Source organism: Lepisosteus platostomus, chromosome 9 (genome assembly GCF_059453375.1).
Source record: "Lepisosteus platostomus isolate fLepPlt1 chromosome 9, fLepPlt1.hap1, whole genome shotgun sequence".
Taxonomy (NCBI): domain Eukaryota; kingdom Metazoa; phylum Chordata; class Actinopteri; order Semionotiformes; family Lepisosteidae; genus Lepisosteus; species Lepisosteus platostomus.
Genome location: NC_142619.1, coordinates 17193966 through 17212480, shown reverse-complemented (window position 1 = coordinate 17212480; position 18515 = coordinate 17193966). Strand labels below are relative to the sequence as shown.

General features: G+C 38.4%; 1 protein-coding gene across 3 annotated transcripts in view; it reads right to left on the bottom strand.

Annotated features, from left to right (window-relative positions):
* The window catches only part of tspan11 (tetraspanin 11), a 102604-nt gene that overhangs the window by 78577 nt on the left and 5512 nt on the right, over positions 1–18515 (bottom strand). For all 3 annotated transcript variants that reach the window (XM_088647004.1, XM_088647006.1, XM_088647005.1), the window contains exon 2: positions 12694–12788. In XM_088647004.1, coding sequence (XP_088503130.1) covers positions 12694–12780 — 87 coding nt within the window. In that variant the 5' untranslated portion in view covers positions 12781–12788. The remainder of the gene's footprint in view (positions 1–12693; positions 12789–18515) is intronic.

Below are 18515 nucleotides of genomic sequence, written 5' to 3'. Positions count from 1 at the left end.
GTTAAAGAATTTTAAAAAATTACGAAAAAGTTTAATTTATGAAAAAGGCTACCTTTAACTTAATGAAATGACAAACCAGGGCCTGTATTAATAAAAGATTAGTCCTCTTAAATGCTTAATACCCCATTTAGTTAAATGATTCACTTAATTCAGAATTCTAACATTTCCAAGTGTCCTGCTGGTTTTAGCAGAGAATTCAAAAACCTCCTAAATTTGTTGCTACATTTCAATTATTTAAAAAAAAAACAACCTAACCAAAATGTAGTTGGGAGGCAGCAGGAAACCAGAGCACCGTAACAAAATTCACTTGAACACAAAATATCCAGGCTCCACACCAGACAACAAGGACCCTAGAGCTGAGACAGCAGCGTCTAATGCCACTATGTCACCCTGGTGAAATACAGAACTTAATTACAGATGACTAAACATTTCTTTTATAAGATGCATTCAGACACAAAAAGAGCACCATGTGCTTCAAGACAAAATCCAATCAAGTAGAACTAATAACAGACCAAGACAGATGAGTCACACACAACATGAACCCAGTCCAGTGCTGTACATTTCTTAATTGTCCTCTGCAGATTTTGTTGTCTCCCAGAAAATGTAATAAGTGGTAAAAGTAATGATGAGATGTCATTGTGTATTTTGTTACAGTTTTATGGATATTCAAATATCTCTCTCTTTCAGATCGCCTTAGTTACACTGTGCATATGTCATCTACAAAAATAAACTCCCAAGATTCATAAAGATCACTCAAGTGCTAGGATCTGCTTATATATACTGGCAGAGTAAATGTCATGGTTTGCTCCAAAAAGCACAGATAAACATTCCACTGCCACTTGTTGATTTGTAGAATTGTAGAATTGCTCTTGTGTGAACAAAGGGGAAAGTAAAAGCTACTGAACACAAAGAAGATTCTTCAAGATAAGTTTACCCAGCTGAAGGGTAACCTTGTATTAGGAGATAACTCCTAATACAGCTAACGCTCTTTTAGGGATCCCAAATTGTTTTCCACATTTATCACAGGAACTAGAACTTAAATGTGGACAGGACACACATGACATGATCACTGTTTTGGGAGCCATGACAAACCCCAAGTGTTTATTTTCAGACTAATCTGGTATACCATGACAGAAATACTTTTCAAAGCTATCTTTGGCTGAAGGGTCTATACTTCTGCCTCTATGTGAAGTGAAGGCAGGCAGTGGTGTACCTTGGCATAGGCTTACAAGGCCTTCAGAAAGTACTCACCCCCTCCAAAAACACTGCAAATATTAATGTGTTACAATGAATTATATTCCCCTTGTATGATGGGACTGACTATGGTTATGGGAACGTTCAACACCCTTGATATGTTTTCAGACTCCATCTCAGATCTATAGCTTTTCACAATTGTGTCATGGAGTTTTGTGGACAGCTCCTTGGTCTTCAGTGCAGAGTTTCTGCTTTGACATGCACTGTCAACTGAGGAACCTTATACAGACAGGTGTTTCTTCTAAAATCATCCAATTAATCAACCAATTAAGCTGACCACAGGTGGACTTCATTCAGGTTTTAGAGTGATCTCAATACCAAATTAGAAAGTACATAGGCCCAACTTGAACTGTCATAACAAAAGTGCTAAATACTTATCAAGCTAAGACATTTGAGCGTTTTATTTTAAATGACATAAAAAATGGTGGAATTTTCTTTCATATTGACACTACAGAATAATTTGTTTCAGTGACAAAAAAATCCATGTAAATTCTCTCTAGGTTTGCAACATCTAGGTTGCAAAATCTAAGTGTGAATACTTTCTGAAGGCACTGTACCTCATCAAATCAGACGGGACAAAGCCTTTCTCTTAAGGATACTAATATTTTCCATATTTTCCTTGTTAAGGCTACTGGTGTGTTAATGGTAATAATAATAATAATAATAATAATAATAATAATAATAATTGCTCACCACCAATGTGCAGCCCCACCTGGATGATGCGACGGCAGTCATAGTGCGCCAGAACGCTCATCACACAGAGTTCAGAGATGGGGGCCATGATTAGGAGGCCATGATTGGTAAAGACCAATGGGAAATGTGGTCAGGACACTGGTGCAACACCTCTTCTATTTTCAAGAAATGCCCTGGAATTTTTTTAATGACCACAGAGAGTCAGAACCTCGTTGTTACATCTCATCCAAAGGACAGCGCCTTTTTTACAGTATAGTGTCCCCATGGCTATACTGGGTCGTTATGACCCACACAGACCACATGGTGAGCGCCCCCTGCTGGCCCCAATAACACCTCTTCTAAGCTAAGCAACCTTAGTTTTTCCCCAGGAGGTCCCCCATCCAGGTACCGACCAGGCTCACAGCTCCTTAGTTTCAGAGAACGAGAATGAGGAGGAGTGAAGACCAAGCGACACAAATATAAGGACGCAAAGAAAGGAGAATTTTTTTTTTTCATTTCTTTTGATTTTATTTTAAAAAGTTCAGTTTCAGTGGGTTGCCAGTTGTGAGTTGCAGGGTGATATGCTTGCTGGAACACTTATTCAAATATTGTATACAGAGCATTCCAGAAAAAAACTCAATAAAGAGTATTTTTAATCCATGCTGTACAGACCATTTGTCTGCCTTGTCAGTCAGTTGCAGATGTTTGCTTTTTCTATGCCTGGTTTCCTAGACCTTGATTACCATCTTGGACTGTTTTCCACTCCATTTCATTTCATTGCAGATTAGTGGTGATTTCAGTAGGTCTTAAGGCAGTACCCAAACTTCATCTCTGTTTTCCATCAGAAGTGCTCTAGCAAATAGCCATAGCCTCTATGTAGCACTGGGGCAAATCTTGTTTAATAGAGCAACACACAGGCTTTATTTTCACCTTTTTCTCTATTAATAGAAGATAGAACAGATTCAAAAATGTTAAGATAAGTATTTATGCATGCTTAGGACTCCTCTGAGGCAGTTTAAACATGCTGTTCTCATTTTGTAAAATTAGTTTGATTTTCTTTTAAGAAAATAATTCTAAAAAAACAGTCAGATTAACTACAAGCATACAACTTCATGATCATGGCCCCAAGACTGGGAATGGCAGTGGAGCGCAAAGTGTGGAACTCATGTTTTTCAAAAACTGTGTGAACCTTTTTTGAATAAACAAACATGCACATCTGAACATCACCTCGCAGGGATTTCCACCCCCCACAGCAGAAATAATTTAAAAGTTTAAATCAACAACAGTTAATTTACTCATGTATATTAATTATGAAATTCATGATGTGTATGAAACATGTATGCATTGAAATAGGTTTAGGCCTGCACTGATTAAATAGTTTCAGTTTGAACAATGAGAAACAAGAATTAAAACTAGAATTAATGACCCATATAAAATATTTTTTCCAAAACATGTAATGCATATTCTTAACAACCACATACTGTAGGATCTACACTGAAATGAAAAATTGGAACTTGCACTTAGATGTTATGTTTTTGTGGTCATTGTATACTAATTAGGTTTCAAAACACTCGTATAAAGAAACAATCCCCGTGTGCCAAGTAAACCGTAAGTGCTCTGTGCTCAGCCTTCACACATGCCTTCTGGTGCACCTCAAATTGTACTAATGCAAACTGACGCTTGCCCAGTCACATATCAGTGGTACAGTATATACACTATAAATTCCCTTTGGAAGCACTTATTTAGGACAGTGTAGCCTTGGCCTACAAGTTCTGCGTTAGTGGTTGTGGGAATCACACAAAGATGTAGTATTGTTTTCATTCCTGCCTTCACATTCTTACTGTATCATACAATCTGCCCATGCCAACCACTTGCTTTTGGTACTTCAGCACCATGCATACAAAATAGAATTCCCTTTGTGTTATAGCCGAAGAAATGTTTAATGTTTACTCCTTTTATTTAATTGGAATTCCAGCGCATGGAACACCAAGATCAAATAAAACAGGATGCCAGTTGCCTGTTAAGATATCACATTTCCAATAATAAAATTTGCTTTGGATAAAGATCATGCTATTCCCTTCTTTTTCCCCTGTTGGACTACAGTTCTTAACTGGTTATACAAGTTGTACTTTCATACATACCACAAAGAACATTTTCCTTGAGCTGATAAACAACAACAACTGATTTCTAATGGACTGATGGTATCTCTAAATTGTGAGCAGCTGACTATGCAAATAACGCCAACAAAAGAGGAATTTAATGTATTATAACAAACTGGGATTGCTTTTATTTCAGGGTCAATGGTTTTAATGTCAAGCTTCAGTTATATCCCTGAGCCCTGTTTTTAGCAATTTAGTTTCTATAAACACAAAGCAGGAATTAGTGTATTTTCATGAAAACACACTCATTGCTGTGGCCTGCTTCTTTGGGCTGGCAGCGGTTTGTTGCCAGGTCAATACTGTAGTCTTCAGGGACCTCAGAGTTGTTCAACTGATAAACAAACTCGCCTGAGCACAGACTGACACTCTATGATCACGGGGTGAGAGTGATGTCCTAGCTGACTTCTGGGTTTGAAAGTGCGAATAGGGTTTGAAACTGAGAGCTGAGGAAAGAAATGTCACGAAAAAGACCATTGGCTATTCCAAATACTGGGAGGCTATTACAAAAAATATTATATATTAAGAATTCTTAATTAAAAAATACTAATGTCATGCAATACCTCCTGCACTCACATGCCATACCTTGTTAATGTCTCCTCCTTTAACAAGCAGGCAATTGTCATGCCACTTACACAGGTAGGCCAGCCACCTCAGCTATATGGAACTCATTACATTAGGAAGGCAGTACAGTTTATTCATTATAATGTAGCTAAGTAAGTCACTCACCAACTGTCATGTTTGAATCCAAAAGAAAAACCACATACTGATACCACCAGTATGTGCACAGGCTGTGTATCCCTGGCAAGTGCCATGAATGAGTCAGGGAAAAAACATGGTTTGTGCTTTGCATTCAGTTACATAATTCTGAAATCTGACAGATTTCAAATCATCTTGTTCATGTCCTGTGTGAAACTCAGCAAGGATTCTGTGCCTGGGTTCCCCTTTCTAATTAAACATGAGAAAAAAAGGCTTGAAACCACCTCTCAAAGTATTTTGTCAGGAAGTGTGACTGGGGAAAAAGGTTGGCACTGTGCATTACTGTAAACATTACTGAGGAACCTCAGTTATGAATCATGCATAATATTCACAATTAACCAATTGCGTCTGTCCTTCTTGTCCTGTCAGCTCAGGGAACAGTCACTTCTTACCTTATATTTCTTCCCTCACTACTTACAGCACTGTCAATACTGGCTAATCCATACCCAGAAACTAGTGGGTTTTAGAAGAGGTTCTTTATGTTGCTGCGTATGGATCAGAACACATCCACAACAGCACAAACGGTCAGAAATGTAAAAATATAGCTCAAAACTGAAATACCACTTCACTGATGCACAAGCTAAAGAATGCTTTTTTATACTAAGCTGTAAAAATTACTAAGTACTATTAATGCATTCAAATGCTTCTTCTTCTTAAGGATACATACTCTGGATACTGATTAAATATTTTTGGTATAATTTTCATGAATTGATCATTCATGACTCACCATGATACTCTTGAGTAATTCTGTTGCTTAAGCACTTAAACACCTCTTTAGCGAGAGAGTTAGATAATGTATCTAGTACTTGATATATTAGATATCAAGTAAGAAAAACACAAAGAAACTGGTATGCATTGAAGTTCAGGGGAATGTTTGTGCCATAAACTGGAACCAGCAGTTGCAAGCAGTAGAGCCAGGTCCTCTTTTACAATGAATGTCAGAAAGTATGGCGCAGATGTGCAAATAGTAATTGTGTGTAACAGACAAATTGACAGAATAATACAAGTGCTACAGTGCAGAAAGCAGTGTATAGTCACTATAAATTTCCACTTGTTGTGATCACTAGTAACATAACCACATAACATTGCACTGATCAAGCGCTGGGACCTGTGTGTGTTTTCTGCAGTCTCATCTTGACAATAAGGTTGTAGAAGACCAAACCAGAACATCTGTGCCACACTGAACATTTGTGGCCAGAATAGCATGTGGCATCTGGGGCTCAAAGCTGAGTGAAGAATACTGCTCTTCCTGGCTCTATGAGAGGAGTGGAACACAATCCCACCAGGCAGTATCAGTAATCTGATAAAAAGCAGGTGTCACAGATGTACAGGTCTGATTGCACCTAACCTTTCCTAGTGAAAATAAATATGGCAAATGCCCTCAAAATATAACCAATTAACAGAATAATTCAAAAGCACACTGGTTAATAATCAACAAAAGCCATGGCACAAATAAAAATGTTCCAAGTATCATCCTAACTAGGCAGTTCTATAATTTCACTGGAAATCCAGAGGTGAACTAAAAATATTTCTGCTTCTTTGCTTTTTAAAGAGACTGGAGGCACCTCATTGGTAGGCTGGTAAATTGAAAACTAAAGTCTCCCGTAATGCAGATTTCTATCCTGATAAAAAGTACATCTCCCCCTCCCCTCACCACTGCACTCGTCTCTAATTCTCTGCTGCTTTATTGAATGCGATATTTAATTAGCTGCGCAAATAAAAAGCAAAGCAAAAAAACCAACAGGAACACACACAGAAGGAACTGCAATGTAGAAGCACTGAAATAAAAACTAAACAGCTGGTAATTGAAGCTCCTGAAAACGTGCGATTTTAGAATGGAATGTTTCTATCATAGGTTCACTCAACACCCGTCAAGCTTTAGGATTTTGTTAACACATTTATTAGGCACCTTGAGATAAAACATGCCGGGGTTTGGCTACAAGCATGACACACTGTTGGGAGAAAAGAACGGGAAAAAGTTGATAAAAATATGCTTTTAATTTACACTTACAGCTCTAAACTTCAAAACAATTCAGATCAGTTTTCCAACTGTACATCCCCTAGGAGGTTATGCTCATATTAAGAATTCATACTAGACTGTATAATTTAAAAGCAAGGAGTCTCTTTATGAACAGAGGTTTCTCTTACTGTGCCCTATTTACATGCAGACTGGTTATGAAATATGCATTTTGAAGGATCACCCCACATGCAGTCTCTGGATGGGCCATGTCTGGACTGAACTATAACAGCAGCACAACTAATGTGACCCGTTTTCACCCCCCCCCACAGCAGGCTGCAGTACTGACCTGGCTTAGCCACACAGAAGTTCTAGTGAGATTGTGACCACATAAACCACAGACCTAAAGCTTAAGATAAATCAGAAACTGAGATTCCTGTAGTAGCACTTAATGCAGCTCATGTTTAACATCCATCTTTTTTCTGTTTCTTCCCATTCACGGTCACAGGGGATCTGAAGTCTATCTTGGCAAGTAACAGGTGCAATACAGGGTACACCCTGGACAGGACAGCAGACCATCACAGGGCACCCACAGACGGACACACACTCACACCAGTGGCAATTTTCCCCGAAGCCAATTAACATCCAAGTATGTTTTTTGTTTTTTTTTTTATTGTGGGAGAAACCCAGAGCACCCAGAGGAAATCCTTTCAAAACATACAAAATCCATGCACATAGCACCCCAGGCCTGAAATTGAACCCAGGGCCCAAAATGCCGTATTAAAATACCTTTAAGGTTATTGAAATTCTTGTGTTCCAAAAAGAACAAAGAAGAATGCAATGCTTCAGTCATCGCATATGCCAGCAACCATATCACCCTGCAACTCACAACTGGTAACCCACTGAAGCTAAGCAGGTGTGAGCCTGGTCAGTACCTGGATGGGAGACCTCCTGGGAAAAACTAAGGTTGCTGCTGGAAGAGGTGTTAGTGGGGCCAGCAGGGGGCGCACACCCTGAGGTCCATGTGGGTCCTAATGCCCCAGTGTAGTGATGGGGACACTATACTGTAAACAGGCGCCGTCCTTCGGATGAGACGTAAAACCGAGGTCCTGACTCTCTGTGGTCATTAAAAATCCCAGGGTGTTTCTCGAAAAGAGTAGGGGTGTAACCCCGGAGTCCTGGCCAAAATTTCCCATTGGCCCTTACCAATCATGGCCTCTTAATAATCCCCATCTGTGAATTGGCTACATTACTCTGCTCTCCTCCCTACTGATAGCTGATGTGTGGTGAGCGTTCTGGCGCACTATGGCTGCCGTCGCATCATCCAGGTGGATGCTGCACATTGGTGGTGGTGGTCTAGCGCTTTACAGGTAATAAAGTGGAGTGCCCAGAAATGATTTACAGGTAATAAAGTGGAGTGTCCAGAAAGGATGATGCGACGGCGCACTATGGCTGCCGTCGCATCATCCAGGTGGATGCTGCACATTGGTGGTGGTGGTCTAGCGCTTTACAGGTAATAGAGTGGAGTGTCCAGAAAAGCGCTATATAAGTGTAAGCAATTATTATTAATTATTATTTATAATAATTGCTTACACTCAAAAGTGTTAATGCTGGATCTTACGGCTTTTGCCCCCATCTAACCTTTCGCTCCATTAAATAAAGCGGCCTGCTCTTCACTCAGAAAACCTGCTGATCCTTGCTGCAGTTTTTGTTTTCAAAATACTAAACACTGAAATCAGTCTCACACTGTGCCAAACTAATCTCTCAATTTTCTTTTGGTTTGAAATACCCTCTGCAGCTTTTAGATGTGCCCACAGCACCATAATGCCATCATTTCCTAATGAAAGATCATGCTGCTCTGAGGTGCAAACAAAATTCAAGGGCAAATTAATGGAACGTGGGGATCTCCAAAACTGAATGAAAGGCTTAACGTCTTTACATACTGAAGCTTCACAATGACAAACAAAGTACTGCGTGCAAGAAATTTCACAAACAACAAAAGCGAAGACCTGATCACTCCAATACTTAGATCTTTGCATTGGCTGTCTGTAGATTTTAAGATTCCAGGTTACAACTAGAATATATGAAGTCCTTGCATCTGAACCGGCCTGCCTTCAAGTGCTGCTCAGTGCACATTTAACAGATCATTCAATTAGATTTGAGAACGTAGAAACACTGGTGTACCCAGACATAGTTTAATGTTAGCTAAGTAACTTTTTTATTCCAAGGCTCCCCACTTTTGGGACTCTTTCTTCTCTTTCTCATCAATCTCAGACATTAAAATTCCTCAATTTTAAAAGCAAACTGAGAACAACTATTAAGATGTTTTGTTTCTGCAATAATCTGTAACTGGATTTGTGCACTCTGGGATGCCTAAGCGTGAATATATCACAAAGAATAACTATATATTTGATTACAAATTTGTATTGCAGTGTGCAAGGGTTGGACAGCTAATTTATTTTAATTATGGGATATTGTTTTTAGTCATGGTTGGCCAAAAACAGATCTACTGCATTTTGGTATGATTTAAGTGTATGGAAAATGAGTAATTCTTCCATATCGCTTCAATAAATTATACCGCTCTTCAGAAAACCAGGGCAACAGTGTACACAGTTGTTTCCACGCACTGCAGCTGCAAAGAAAAATATTTCCACAAGTACAGATCTGAAGTGCTGTCAAGAGCTCCTTTGTATCAAGGCAGCAGGCAAGAAGAGCATTTCTTTAAATCAAAGAATAAGGAAAAAAAATGATCTCCTTGTAATTCTGACAAGGAACAAGTTTTAGATTATTTCTTTTTTGTTTTCCACAAGGAACCAACCCTTTCCCCAAACATGAAAATAAAAAAAGATAAAACAGCAATTAATTGGAGACTGGATTTTAATATAATGGAGCTATACTGATGTTCAGTTTTACTCCAAGATTAGAAGTATGATAATTTTAACAAGAACCTAAATTTTAGTCTCTGGAACTTTTTATCTAGGTTTTAAAGACCAAGAGTAGATTTGAAATGCAGAACAAATATTTAATGTCTCTCTCCCTTGCAATGTCCCACCTTAAAGGCAACATTAATGTGAACTGTTTCAAAGTTATCTATAAAAAAACATTTACTGTTTATAGAATTCAAACATCTACAAGTAACTCAGTTGACATTTCTTCAGATTGATACAAATGTACCCAATGTGTCTATACTGAACATATCAATAACTCTGGCAGCTACATCTCTGCTTAGAGCTTATAATAAATGTACACCATGAGCCTGACAGCTTTTGTGTTTGAGGCATTACACAAACAGATGTTGAGAAATTATGATCCTTTGCCATTGAACTGTAACCACCAAATGAACTCACAATCTTCCATACAGTAATTGTATAAAAAAAACGTGACAAATATCCCTAATTCTTAACAGTGCAAATGTGCACACATTATAACGAGCCCCAACAGAATGAAAATATTTATATAAACATATAACAAAAAGAAAACTGTAGAGACTTTAGAGATTAAAAAAACCAAGCTTCTTAAAAGGCAAAATGACATTTGCCTCTCACCTTCTATATGTGGAACAAACAAACAAATGTTTTTTGTGATGATCAATTGGGCTAAAGTCTACATACCAGAATGTATTTTTCAGTTCTGGTTAAGCAGAGATCTCAATATTCCCAAATATATTATACGTGTCTAAATAAGAATATAACAAATTGTTTAATGGATAACTGAGGTTGGAACAGAAATTGACACTAATGCTTTACATAAAGTGTGACAAGATGCAAAGCTAAATCTGGTTGCTTTTAAAAAAGTACTGGGTGAGATCCGGATCAATTATATTTTATTTTTTATTATGTAATTACATAATATATATATATAATTAATATTTGCCAGTAGCCTGATCACCCTGCAGCTCACAACTGGCAACCCACTGAAGCTAAGCAGGTGTGAGCCTAGCCAGTACCTGGGAAAAATTAAGGTTGCTCCTGGAAAAGGTGTTAGTGGGGTCTGTGTGTGTCCTAATGCCGCCAATATAGTGATGGGGACAGTATACTGTAAAAAGGCTTTGAATGAGACGTAAAACTGAGGTTCTGACTTTCTGTGGTTATATAAAACCCCAGGGCGTTTCTTGAAAAAAGAAGGGTTGTTACCCAGAAGTCCTCACAGAATTTCTCATTGGTCTTTACCAATCATGGCCTCCTAAAAATAAATTAGCTTCATCACTCTCCACTGATAGCTGGTGTGTGGCGAGAGTGCCGGTGAACTATGGCCGCTGTCGCATCATCCAGGTGGGGCAGCACATTGGTGGTGGTGGTGGTGGGGAGTCCCCATTTCCTGTAAATTGCTTTGAGTGGAGTGTCCAGAAAAGCACTATATAAGTGTAAGCAATTGTTATTATCATCATTATTGTCATCGTCAATTAGCTGATAATAACTCAATGAATCTCAATATATTCTTACAATGATTGAAACAGGGGGTAAACCACAGCAGAAATATGAATATGTTGTATCTTCACCAGAAATATAACAGAAACAGACTGGACATGTATCCCAAATAACACAAATCACCCAAACCACCTCCTGAGGGCGGCAAGTAAATATAGACAAATATTTCACAAAGTCGGATTCATAGAGTGGTACCTTATAAAAAAAACTGAACTATTAGCTAGAAAAAGGCCTAAAAAATACGAGGGACAGTAAAATCATGACAAATGCAATTGGGTCTGATACTCATTCGTGGCACTTTTAATGCCTGTCAGTGCTGTATATACAATCCATTATCATTCATCCATTTTGTAATCTTCTTCCAAATCCATCATTGTAAAGATGCTTATTCCTTGCAAGGACTGTCCTAGAAACATAAGGCACAAGGCAGGAGAAAAGCCTACATAACATAAGGTCACTTTATTGGCCATATACAATTTCTTGCATTAGGAATTTGTCTTTTCACATATCCCAGCTTGCTCTCCATGAGACACACAGGCACACAGACAGGGAGAGAAGCTTGGGGTCAGAGTGCAGGGTCAGCCATTGTACAGCACCCCTGGAGCAGTTGGGGTTAAGGGCCTTGCTCTGGGGCCCAACGGAGTAGGATTCCTCTGCCGGCCGCGGGATTTGAACCAGCAACCTTCCAACCACAGGCACAGATCCTTAGCCAGCGCTTCGCCCCTGACATGTGACAATAGTCTATCACAGGCTATGCCCATAGAGGCACATGGACACAGGGACAGTTTCAAGACAGCATTAAAGCAGGCCAGACTACAAAGAAACTGAGATTTCAGGCAACCTGCCACTTGAGGTGCATCAGTTAACAACTGGGTGGCAATGAGCTAATTGGTGGTTAGATATATATATATGGGGCTATTTACTAGCATGTTTGGGGCTAATTCACAGTGTTAGGTTGTGGCTGGGTTTTGGTAACAGACTGGACAAGCCTGTTGTAGAGCCTTTATTGGAAATCTAATGGAAGCTCTGTAATAAATCCTTTTGCTCTACTGCTAATGCCCACTACTAGTCTTTAATGTGTTCAGATCTCTGGAGCCACCATGGGGGGAGGTTGGCCATAACACCAATTAACCTAGCCTGCGTGTCTTTGGAAGGTGGGAGTAATGTCTCACTGGTGAAACCTTATGCCAACCTAGAAAGAACACCCAGAAGGCACCCCAATATGGACTCAAACCCAGAAACTCAAAACCCCTGCACTGAGTAAATAAACTGAAAATGTCAAGAACAGAATTTTTTTTTTTTGCAGGTTATAAAGACAAGCCAAATGCAGCCGAGTTTCATACGGCACCCAGAATAAACAGATGTGTTCAAAAATCAGTAGTCAGAATTCCTAATCGGTAGCACTCTCTTTAAAATAAAATGTAGGGCATTAATCAAAAACTTTTCCACGGTCGTTTCTGAAACTTACCCAGAAGAGAAAATTGAACACAAAGAGAAGATACTTCAAACAGACAGTGATCCAGTCATCTTGTTCATCTTTATAGTTTCGAGACATCTTTTCTCCTGAAACCAAAAAATACATGGTTTTATACTGTATGCAGGAAAAAGATCTCAAGCTCAAAAGGCCCCTATGGAGTCAATTAGATATAACAGCAGGTTTCCCTAGTTAAATATCAGATCTACTTTTAAATTCAGTACTTTGCTTTCACTGTAAGGAGTGGGGGAAAGGTCATACAGTTCCATGAAATACAGCCAGTCAAAGGGCCTCTCTGTTTCTCAATTTACTTTTATAAAAAAAAATGTGGTAAAAGTTCAAGTTCAAGTTTATTGTTATTACACTCATATACATGGTGTATGGTATAACGAAATGCTATTTAGCTAGCTCTCGGACATAAGTAGTACAAAGAAAAAAAAACACAACAACAACAACAACAATACAATTGTGTACTGTAGCAAAAGAAAGACAGAGACAACAGGCAGTGTGCAAAAAACAACAACAGACGATGTGCAAAAAAAAACAACAGACATATCAGGTCTGCTGTTTTTATAAAGAGGATAAGTGCAGGTTTCTGACACTTCAGACTGTCCAAGAACACTGTATCGGTACTATGTATTAAAATAAATAATACCTGATAAAATGCTTTTAGAAGGAAAAAGGATATACAGTACAATTTAAAATAACAGACAACCCATCTATTTTGAGCAGTCCACCATTTTTACAGTCTTCTGGGAACAGGAAATGACAACTGAATGATGGCTTGGCCCACTCAATTCACTTGCTTACTGTACTGTGCTCGATTTAGTAGTCTACTGTGATGTCTATGTTTTTAACTGATACACTCAGGAATGTCACTTTTGAACGTGGCAAACAAATTTAAATAAATGCTTTGACTTCTCTCACACCCAAATGCACAGCAATTAGCTCAGAACAAAAACATTGCAGCATTAGGACTAAAGTTTTGGATGTGTTGATATTTTCCATTTCTAAATGCTTTGCTTCTGAAACTGTAGTTTTATCACTTTAACTGTAAAAATCTTTTCAGCTGCAGCGTCTTATTACCACTAAACAAAGGAGTAGGACTGACAAACATAATTGTTCCAAATATTTCCCCTTGTACACAGGCTGCAGATGAAGGCAATTTCATATAAAAAAACTTAAAAACTAGCAAGGTCAGCAAATTAAGCAACCTCAAAGGCAAAACTTAAAATTATCCTAATAATACGCATGGGGTGCCATTTAAATGTAATTATATAACGTTTTAGATTATATTCCCACACAAATATATTTAATTATTTTCTAAACAGGCAGGATCTCGAAATGATTGACTGTGATACGATCATTTTCCAAAAAATGCCATTCTAGATGGCAATTCTTAACATTTTAAAAATATAATCATTGCAGTAATGAAACACTTGCTGTTCTTCAAACGACCAGAATGCATCACAGAACGTAACCTTGTGACCTCTAGTGCAAATGCAATCAACGCAATTATACGGACATTTAGAAAAATATATTTTCAGTAAACAAATATGCAAGGATCTGATTTAATTGTTCAAAATCCTCAAAGGCTCTAACAAAATTAATTCAATGGACTTATTCAGAATTAATAGTGAACATGAAGCAAACTATGTTAAACTTAGAGCAGGAGGGTGTTCTTTTTACAAAGGGTTGTAGAAGAATGGAACAGCCCTGACATGTTTCTGAAGCCGAATCCTAGAATAATGAATACCGTTCTTTCAAGAAATGGCTGGCTGAGATTCCTGGATCAATCAGGTACTAGGTATTAGGCCCCCTCTCATTTATAATCACTGTATGTTTCAGTTCTCTCTTTCATTTTCTTAAAATGCTTAGAAATATCTGGTGAGCGGATACCAGTTGAGTACATAATGAAGACTGTACCTACCACTGGACCCTTTTCAGTCCTTATCTCCTGTTTAGAGCTGTACAATGTTTAATGAAATAAGTGTATTTAATGGCATCTTATCTTTTTTTTTGAATAAAGCAAAAGTAAACAGATCGATCAGGCCTATTTCAACCATTAGGGAGTAAATAAATTGAGATTACGTGCAGGGACAATTAAATCAGTTTTGTTCTTTGTCATTAAAGACAGCAGAAATGAAACTCTATGAACTGTAACTCTTTACAAATATATTCAATTAACTAAAACAAGATATAATTGTTACCTAAGTACTTCAGAGCCTAACTGCCCTTCACCCCATCACAGCGGTGCAGTTTGGTCTCTTTGTAAAACTCAAGTCGGGCATGCACCCTAATTATTTGGTTCCATTTTACAATGCAAACTGGCCTGAATTAACTTGGGCACAGCAGAAAATCCATCATCAAAAACACCATAGCAACTATCTCTAAGGATGCTACCATCCATTCAAATTTTGGGGGAGAAAGAAGAAATAAAAATAAAAAGAAGGATTTGACATAGCAACACAAGATAGTGAGAAGACAAAATACTACCGATACTGGTTGGACAGATGGGCTCATTTATTAAATTCAAGTTCAAGGTTCTCAGAAATCATTCCAAAATGTAAGTCAAATTCTATTTTATATGGGTCAGGGAGAAGGAATATTTCACCATCTAAAGAAAAATTAAAATCAAACATCACAGTAACAAAACCTCACGGCAATTCTGATTTACCAAAGACCAGGAAAGTACACATACACAGCAGTTTTTCAAGATAAGTGTACTACAACAAATACATTACAGAAATATACATTACTGGCTAAATTAAATGCTCAGAGGACAAGGATTTTTTTTCTATGTGTCATATTAACATACTTTATAGAAAGATAATATATTAGTATAGTGACTTCTACTGTGCCAACATTGCCTGCAAAACAGTGACAGTGATTCAGTCATCACGCGTTCCTGTGATTTTCTTGGTGTGTGACCTACAATTTTTGACCAAACATTCAAGTTTCCTTTCAATGAATAAATTAGTTAAATCACATCATACATTTGCTATACTTTGATACAATGTAGTTTGTACAACTTTAAACAAGTAAACCTACAGTATGAATAATTTAAAACAGTCTTACAAAGTAGTCAGTTGTTTGTAGTACTACATTTTTCTAAGCCTAAAGCCTAAGATTTTTTGTTCCTTTCTTACATTTCCTAGAGATGAGTTTTAAAATAAAAAAAACACAAGCAATGGTATCTGTACAACCACTATCCTGATGTTCTAAAGTTCAAACATTCCTAAGTACGCTACAGCACAATGTAGTGGGTCTCACCACTGAAGTAATATCAGTGAGACCTGTCAAAATAGCATACAAATGCTATGGAGTGCAAGTGATTGCAAATCACCTGACGACAGACCAAATTCTTAGTATGTTAGGAGGTTTCAGCAATGCTTCAGAGAACTACTGATGAAAACACAAAAGGTATTTAAGCATTATTTTTCTGAAAACATTTCCTACCTACCCGAAAATTTGCTTCCAGTCTGCGAATTATTAAATGATGACATCCAGTACTATACTCAAATGGTTTAATCTTCAAAGCTTTGTTTGTAAGCCAGTTCAAAAGTAAACCTTCAAAGACTTCAAAGAGTTGATATGTATTCATGCAGTAGTGGACTCCCTCTAACAAATTTTTAATGCCTACCAACCTCACTGTGCGTTAAACCAGCAGCCATATCACCCTGCAACTCACACCTGGCAACCCACTAAAGCTAAGCAGGTGTGAGCCTGGTCAGTACCTGGATGGGAGACCTCTTGGGAAAAACTAACGTTGCTGCTGGAAGAGGTGTTAGTGGGGCCAGCAGGGGGCGCTCACCCTGTGGTCCACGTGGGTCCTAATGCCCCAGTATAGTGATGGGGACACTATACTTTAAACAGGCGCCATCCTTCGGATGAGACGTAAAAACCGAGGTCCTGACTCCCTGTGGTCAGGGTGTTTCTTGAAAAGAGTAGGGGTGTAACCCCGGCGTCCTGGCCAAAATTTCCCATTGGCCCTTACCAATCATGGCCTCCTAATAATCCCCCTCTATAAATTGGCTTCATTACTCTACTCTCCTCCCCACTGATAGCTGATGTGTGGTGAGCGTTCTGGCGCACTATGGCTGCCGTCGCATCATCCAGGTGGATGCTGCACGTTGGTGGTGGTGGTGGGGAGTCCCCATTACCTGTAAAGCGCTTTGAGTGGAGTGTCCAGAAAAGCACTATATAAGTGTAAGCTATTATTATTATTATTATTATTATTATTAAAAGTCAGCAGCGCACATTTTAAAATTCTGAGGTGCATTCTACTACTCACATATCAAGTTTGCATTCATTACTACACCTGCTTGTTTTAGAACTAGCTGAACCCACCTGCATTATGGTAATGACTGGTCATTTCACAACTTTTCCCTTTACAAGCCTACTGCTTAGCGTATTGGCTACATTGTTTTAAAGCTTATAGCATTTTGGACTTGAAACTACTATATGCAGGAGGCACGGCTTATAACACTACTGCTTTGTAACCATTAGTTCCTGGGTTCAATTCTGGACCTGGGGTACTACCTGCCTGGAATTTGGATGTTCACCCTGTGTTCAGGTACTGTAGGTTTGCTCACACACTCCAAAACCATACCAGCAGGTTAACTGGCTTCTACGAAAACTGGCCTTGGTGCGAGTGTTTGCAAGTATGTTTATGTCTGTCTGCCCTGCGATGGACTGTCATCCCCGTCCAGGGTGTACTCTGGATGGCATCTGCTGCTTGCCAGAATAGGCTCAGGCTTCCTTGCAACTGTGAACTGGATGAAGTGGTAAGAAAATAGATAATTAGATAGAAATACTAAAAGCTTGTGCATATTGCTAAAAGTACAGTTTCAATCGAGAGAAAATATTTGTAAAAATATTCGGTGCTGGATTGATTTCTGCTGATTTGTCAAGCACAGCAATCAGGCCTGGTCTATCAAATAAATGAGCATGCACTGCATGAAGTAATTAATGCTCCTGTGTTACCTCCTTTTCTAAGCATAACTAAAAAAATCTTTAAAAAATACATCTTTACAGTAAGAGAGGAAATGCAAAACCCAGTTTGAAAAAACTAAGTAAGACCTGCCATTTCACCTCAAGCATTGCTAAGTGTATGCTGTAACAATCAGAAAATTATAAAAGGGCAAATGCCTTTTTACTCAAAGTGGGGAGTTCAATATGAAGCATTTAGCCACCATAAACTTGTCACATATAAAATCAAACATCTTATTATCTGAAGAATGGTATATTAAACCCAGCAGACAACTAATATTTTCTTAAGACCAGTTATTATAACCAGCAATTAATGAAAGGCAGATATACAAATAGAAAATTAAAAACAAAAAGTGAAAATCCTACACATGCAATAACTGCTTTCCCATTTTCTTTACAATTTTTTTTTCATAGGCTGTAAGTTCCCAAATAAACTTTTGTAATACCGATTCACTTCATTGTATTAAAAAATGCTTTATGTCCATGATACTAAAGATAATGACAATCTGCCTCATCTATCTGGCATCTCACATCTGGCAACCCACTGAAGCTAAGCAGATGTGAGCCTAGTCAGTGGCTGGATGAAAGACCTCCTGGAAAAAACTAAGGTTGCTGCTGGAAGAGGTGTTAGTGGGGACAGCAGAGGGCGCTCACCCTGCAGTCTATGTGGGTCTTAATGCCCCAATATAGTGATGGGGACACTAAACTGTAAAAAGACACTGCCCTTCGGATGAGACATAAAACCAAGGGCCTTACTTTCTGTGGTCATTAAAAATCCCAGGGCGTTTCCTCGAAAAGAGTAGGGGTGTAACCGTTTGGCCTTT